Source organism: Dunckerocampus dactyliophorus, chromosome 11 (genome assembly GCF_027744805.1).
Source record: "Dunckerocampus dactyliophorus isolate RoL2022-P2 chromosome 11, RoL_Ddac_1.1, whole genome shotgun sequence".
Taxonomy (NCBI): domain Eukaryota; kingdom Metazoa; phylum Chordata; class Actinopteri; order Syngnathiformes; family Syngnathidae; genus Dunckerocampus; species Dunckerocampus dactyliophorus.
This window is the reverse complement of record NC_072829.1, coordinates 16,129,853-16,136,273: the sequence shown is the minus strand read 5'-3', so window position 1 is coordinate 16,136,273 and position 6,421 is coordinate 16,129,853. Positions and strand designations below refer to the sequence as shown.

Here is a 6,421-nt window from a genome sequence, read left to right as displayed (position 1 = left end):
CTAAAGTGAGTGATTCATCAGAACCCGAATCAGTATTAGGATTGGAGTTTCCCATCATTTTGCCTGAATGGATGGAACGTAACACATGTAGTTTGTCGCCACCTGCCGCAGCGGAGTGTGCATATTCCTACCTTTTAAATACTCTACATTACATAACTGAAATATACTGTATAATATGCACACATTGAAATAGTACTGAAGCGAAATGTCTGATTTTGCAAAGAAAATAATACAGGGGTGTCCAAGGTGTGGTCAGGGGGCTATTTTTGTCCAACAGCTCAATGTTTATTGGCCCTCAGCACATTGTACAAGGGGGGCTATTTTTGTCCAACAGCTGAATGTTTATTGGTCCTAAGCATATTGTATAAGTAAAACCAATGCATCACGAATGCATATACTATTAGATATTACACTAATTTGATGTCACCCATAACACAAAGTCAATGTCTGAAAATTTCCATGAAGTAGAATTCCTTATAAATATTTTATATTAATTTTTTTTATATTTTTGTTGTTAAAAGCACCGAAAACCCGTTTACAACCTTCTAAATATGGTTTTTAACATATACTCATATTACCCAATATAGTATACATAAAAGAAAATACAACACATACACAATATTGACTCACAGATTAGCATTGGGAGAGGGCCTTGTTGTTCAGTGCTTACAGTGCTTCCTGCGGTGGCAATTGTCTTTTATCAATGTAACATTACTGACACCTAGTGACCAGTATAGAATACTACATATCACCACATGTTTTTAAAGCGTGTTCTGAACGCCTTATATGTGTATTTTACTTCATTTAGCCATTGTTATGCTTAAAATGCTTAACTTCTGCCAATAATATCTACAATTTGCTTAAATATGCATATTTTAAACTAATAATAGGTCATAGTCAACCTCAAAACAGCAATGACTTCATATATTTCGGAAAACCGTGATAAAGTGAAAGCCGCGAAACTCGAAGCGGCCCCTGCATAGGCCAAATGTAAATGGAGCCCTGAGACTGGTGGTGGTACGTTCAGGATGTAACTCGCCTGTAACCCACAGACCGCTGGTTGAGCTCCACAGGATGCTACCACCACCATGCTAAGCTGTAAAACATGAGACGAGTTGCAAAGGACAAGACCGGGGGCTTTGAGTTGCTTCATCAAATATTTATCACAGAACTCAGTGTGACAAATCAAGAGGAACACAACAGATGCATCCTGAAGGATGTGGGCCCATGCGCTGCAAAAGAAAAGAAAACGTTTTAATGGCTCATCCATTGCATGTTATTTGTATACAAATCTCTCATATAGACATGTAGTTTGAATATTTTATTAATTACTAATGATTCCTTTCAATAAAGTAAGTATTTTATCTTTCCACAAATAATAAGTTAGCAACACGAGTTAAGGGAAAATAGTCTCACTTGGTTCCCAGGAAGTCAGGATCTTTCTCAAAAGGTACAGTATGCTCTTCAATAAAATGTAACCAGCAGGGAATAAATGGTTTACCCCATTGCAAGTACACACACTCCCCCACACACAATATATATAACAATAACTTACCAGATTTTATTCCAGATTGTTCCTCACTTTATACTCATGGACATCTGTACTATGCTGCTTGAAGAGCTGCAGGATAAACAATCACAGTACATTAATTCACATTACATCACAATCTGATAAACAAATACAAGAAAATCAGATACTACAGGTGATCTTTTCTCCTAGTTGGACAAATTCAACCTTAAGAACAGTCATAAATATCCGGCCCAAAGTTATCCCTATAATAGTGATCAATGTTATCCCAATATTGTTGAAATTTGCTGATAATTCCGGCACTTTGACTACAGTCCTCTATGTAGGTGCAAATATGTATTCATTGTATTTTGTTATTGTGAACCCCATGACTTAGAAACCTAGCACACATGCATATCTGACTTTTCTTGTGCAGCTAGTTGACAACATCTGATTGTACACCAGAACTTGAGACACTACATATGAGGGATGCAACCGTACACGGTAAAAAAACTGGACCGTTTGGTGCGCCCTGCATGGGACAGTCCACACTAATTGACCACAGGTTTCCAATACATTTTGCACTGTGTGTGTGCGCGCACGCACGTGCCGGTCCAGGCTGTTGTAAAGCCCTACCCACGACGTAATTTTAACATTAATAGTTTTTGTAATATATAATAATAATAATAATAATAATAATAATAATAATATGCAATGATTGCTGGCGCTTTAAAAAAGGATGCACTGAGATTTAACATAAATAGACCAAAAGCAAAGGACTTTCTATGTACCAGTTAAGAGTTATTATGCTGATTAATCTTTACCCATTTTCCCCCTACTTTCTGTTTAAATGAGATAAAATTTGAAAACTGCACTCTCTTTTTCCAACTGCAAATATTAAATCATAAATGGCTGTGAACTAAACAGTCTAAAAAACAAGAATTGTTTACATTTTCGGGTTCCTCGTGTAAATGCTAATGCTATTTACCAGGCTCCACAGGAAAATCGACGATCCAAAGGCAAGACCCACTCGTAACCAGTTGGGAGAAGTCGTGTCACGCTTGGATGATGTAAATACAGCCCTGGATCCAGCTGCAAACAATTGCAATGTCATTGCAAACATGTTTACATTTACACTGTTTATTCCCCAAACTCAAGGTTGCAATCACTTTCATCAAAAGGTCTTCACCAAGAACATGAATCGTTTACTGAAACACAGAGCTTTAGGGTGCTCATGACACCAAAACACATGTGAATCTTATTTTCGTAGTGAAAAATAACAGTGTAAGGCGTATTTTAAGATGTGTGCGCGAATGCCGACATATTCACGCCACCCCTTACAATGTTCGTCACTGAAATGAGTCTCCGGAAGGTGTTATTACGTTTTAAATAGAACAACGACGTGTTTTGTATTACGAGTCGTTGTCCCATGCCAATGCAGTGTTTACGCTAAAAATGCTAGGCTAAGGTCACACTTCAAAGGGAGCACTCTCGTAGTACGGAATGGTCGATTCAGTCCAAATCAAGACCACCTATAATCTTCTCACCTCTGGTGACAAGGGCAGCTCGAGCAAGTACATTGTTCAACGTCATTTTCTCGCTGGGCTCTTTCCTTCTGCTGTAAGCTTAACACTTACTGTGCTCGATTGGATTTCCTGGCCAGGCTTGACTAGATGAGCCTGTCCGTAACGGAAATCAGTTTCTGCGCATGTGTGAAGCCTACCTCACTTCCTTTAATACAATTTTTTTTTTTACCAAAGGCTTTAAAGTGCCGGGTGAGAACTGCATATTCAGCCGAAAGTGCATGCATTACCGAGTAGCACGCAATGGCGCAGTGTCCGCCATGTTGGTAGAAAGCAAAGTTTTTATTTTGTCTCTTAGTCTCTTTGGACAGGTATAAAAAAACGGGATTCTCTTAAAATAACTGACGTACCATCCCCTCTTACGTCATATTGCTTATTACATATTACATGTTTATTACATCGTTTATAACACGTAGTTCTAGAAATGACTATGTGATTTTTCCGGCGCTGAAAAAACACAAACAGACGAGACATTTGCTGGGAAGACAGGCACGTGCACAGACATTTTGGGAGATGGCACTATGCCGTTTTCTATACCACTTTGGACACATTAGGGTCACGGGTAAACTGGAGCCTATGCCAGTTTACTTCAGGCGAAAGGCGGGGTATATTATTCACACGCAGACATGATGACAAATGACGACAAAATAGCATAAAGACAATGACCGCACTGTTTGAGTGGAGATCTGCTTTGCAAATGAAGTACAATTTAAATGTTACCATTCATATAAATAAAACACAAATAGCTCACCTCTCCTTTGTTTTTTTTGTCGAGGCAGCCCTAAGAAGTTGCATTTGCTCGCTCACTTGCACCACTGCAGGGGAGAAATACGCCAGCACGTGTGTTACTTGGATTTTATTCACATGTCATACAATGACAATCTCACAGGTTACTAGAATACAATATGTCATAATTTACATAAACACAAATTAAACAAATCTGTGATGACGTATCACTCTTTCACTTGTCAAGTTATTCTCCGCTCTACTCCAGGAACTCACTCCTCAAACTCTGCTCACTCTCATAGAAGGTGATCAACTCATCTTCTTCGTCTCTCCCTTCTGTCTCGGGTGACACCTGTACCTTCCCATCTGCTCCCTGATTTCCTCCCAGTTCTAAGTAGCCTTTCACCGTTTGATTGGTTGCCCCGGCACTCTTCATCCCAATTCCACCTCCTCCCTCATCTTTACTTTTGAGAGGCTGGACCAGAAGAATGCCCTCTTCAATAATTGAGGTCCCGTCAGGGCTCACGACTCTCTCTGCTGCTTGGCTGTCACAGTCTGCACGCAGTGTATGAGCACAAGGGTCCACGGTGACGGTGGTCTTGCTTGTGCAAAGACCCATGACAAATGACTTCAGTCTTTTCAACTGGTTGACTGTCTGACGTATAAAGACGTTGCTTTTCGAGATTCTTCAATATCTTGGATGTGTGTCGAGCAACTGCTTCGTAGTGATGAACAGAAGGATGATATCCATGGACAAAAAGTAGATTCCTTCTTTGATTTGCAGTTCTTGCTTTTTCCAGTTGGTTGATCCAGGAAATTCACTGTCCTGACTATGAACCTTGCAGCGAAAGAAATGTTCAAGTGTGATAAAAACCAAAACGACAAAGAGCTGATCCGTGAGAAAACAGGTTATGAACACATTGAATGAATAGAATCTCTATCAATCATTTCAATGTTCTGGTGCTGATGAGAAGTGAGGAACTCCCATTCAGGCCGCAAGGTAAATGAGCATGCCAACTGAATGTCAGAACCAGACCTCCCCCGATACCATAGAAAATCATGCATAGAGAAGGCTACCCCACTGCCTACAAGATGTACATATTATACTAAATACAAATAGAGTCTTGGTTAGCAGCATTAATCTGTTCTAGACGGTCCGACTCTAACCAAAACACTTTTTCCATAACAAATAATGTAAATCCAATTAATCTGTTCCGGAAAGCCACAAATATTAACACAAAACACGTTTTTATAGTTTTTATAGTTTTTATAGTTTATAGTTTTTATAGTCACCTTCATGCTATGAGTTATTTCTTGAATTCAATAGTGTTTCTCACCTTCTTGATCAAATTCCTGGCACTTGCAACTTTCTTTGGCTCCATTTTGGGTTATTTGGCAGCTGTGATCAAACGAAAAGCAGAGACCAACTATACAGCAATGGAAAATGCAAAATGATTTCCACCAGTAGGAGGCGTCAAATAAATTGCCCATTCATTTTCAATGGGAAAACTATATGTATGTAACTATATGTGTGTATATTGTATTGTATAAAATTACAATAAATGTGGGGATATCATATCAGCAGCCAAAACGGACCTAAAAGGTTTAATATCTTAGGCACAATGTTGTATGTTTCCCACGGTCATGAGTCCAATTTTAAAACCTAAGTCTATGTGGATGGTTCACGGTCCTTGAGCGCAAAAGGTTTTAGCAGCTTGCATTATCCTTTCCATCTGATGTGGTCATCTGAGGGCCCTTGATGTCAAATCACACAAACTCAATGGCTGTCAGTGGCAGGTTGGCATCGTTGAACAGCTCAAGTAACAGTGATTTACAGTATATCTTGTTTATATTATAGCTTTAAGTTACACATTTAGATGATTAAGATAACAATTTAAGGTTAAGATGGAAAAATCTAATTCTGGAAGCACTTGGTTTTGGATTAGGGTGTTGCGTGTCCCTGACTAGGCACTGAGCATAGTCAATAAATGATTATATGATCAGAGTCCGACCCTCATTTACCTCACACTTGTATCATTTTTTATGCTTCCGCTGCATCAGTACCATCTGCTCATTCTCACAAAGCCTGTGGGAGTAGTTCGTGAAAATACGGCCCCTGGGTCTGCGACCTGAAACAGATTGTTCTAACCATAATATCCGCATTCTTGTGTGTTTTCAAACATGGGTTAAGCTGACTTTTTTGTTCATCCTATCATGACAGGCGTGTCCACCAGGTTTCATGTCTGGTGGCAGATTGCAGGAGCAAATGTAGCAAAACGTGAATATGGCCTGGTTCCAAGTGAACACAGACCACCAAAATATCACATTTTTCACCCGTACTGGCACACCTGCAAATTTCGGTGAGTTTTCGTGCATGTTTAGCATCCCAAATGGGCGGGGAAAGATGACAAACAAGCACAAAGGATACACCTTCGCACACATATTGTGCTCGGGCCCTAATAAACAGAGCAGTTTCAAGAGGGCCTTCACACGCTTGTGCTCGAGCCCTAATAACAAACACAGTCGTTTCAAGAGGGCCTTTGCATGCTAGTGCTTGGGCCCTAAAAATAAACACAGCGGTTTCAAGACAACCTTTGCATATCGG

General features: G+C 39.7%; 1 protein-coding gene across 1 annotated transcript; it reads right to left on the bottom strand.

Moving 5' to 3' along the window:
• Nucleotides 1–1,130: 1,130 nt before the first annotated feature.
• On the bottom strand, nt 1,131–3,202 carry ndufc1 (NADH:ubiquinone oxidoreductase subunit C1). The gene is made up of 4 exons (XM_054792401.1): nt 3,055–3,202; nt 2,496–2,599; nt 1,556–1,621; nt 1,131–1,232 (listed from the first exon to the last, which is right to left on the bottom strand). The coding sequence occupies exons 1-3, from the start codon at nt 3,098–3,100 to the stop codon at nt 1,562–1,564; spliced, it is 210 nt and encodes a 69-aa protein (XP_054648376.1). The 5' UTR covers nt 3,101–3,202; the 3' UTR covers nt 1,131–1,232; nt 1,556–1,561.
• Between the last annotated feature and the right edge of the window lie 3,219 nt (nt 3,203–6,421).

Excerpts from the sequence above, each read along its gene's own strand:
- ndufc1 (XM_054792401.1), bottom strand. The coding sequence starts at position 3,100 with ATGACGTTGAACAATGTACTTGCTCGAGCTGCCCTTGTCACCAGAG. Across the intron at positions 2,600-3,054 it reads AGCTGCCCTTGTCACCAGAG|CTGGATCCAGGGCTGTATTT; the intron begins GTGAGAAGATTA and ends AATTGTTTGCAG. Across the intron at positions 1,622-2,495 it reads CGATTTTCCTGTGGAGCCTG|CTCTTCAAGCAGCATAGTAC; the intron begins GTAAATAGCATT and ends TTTATCCTGCAG.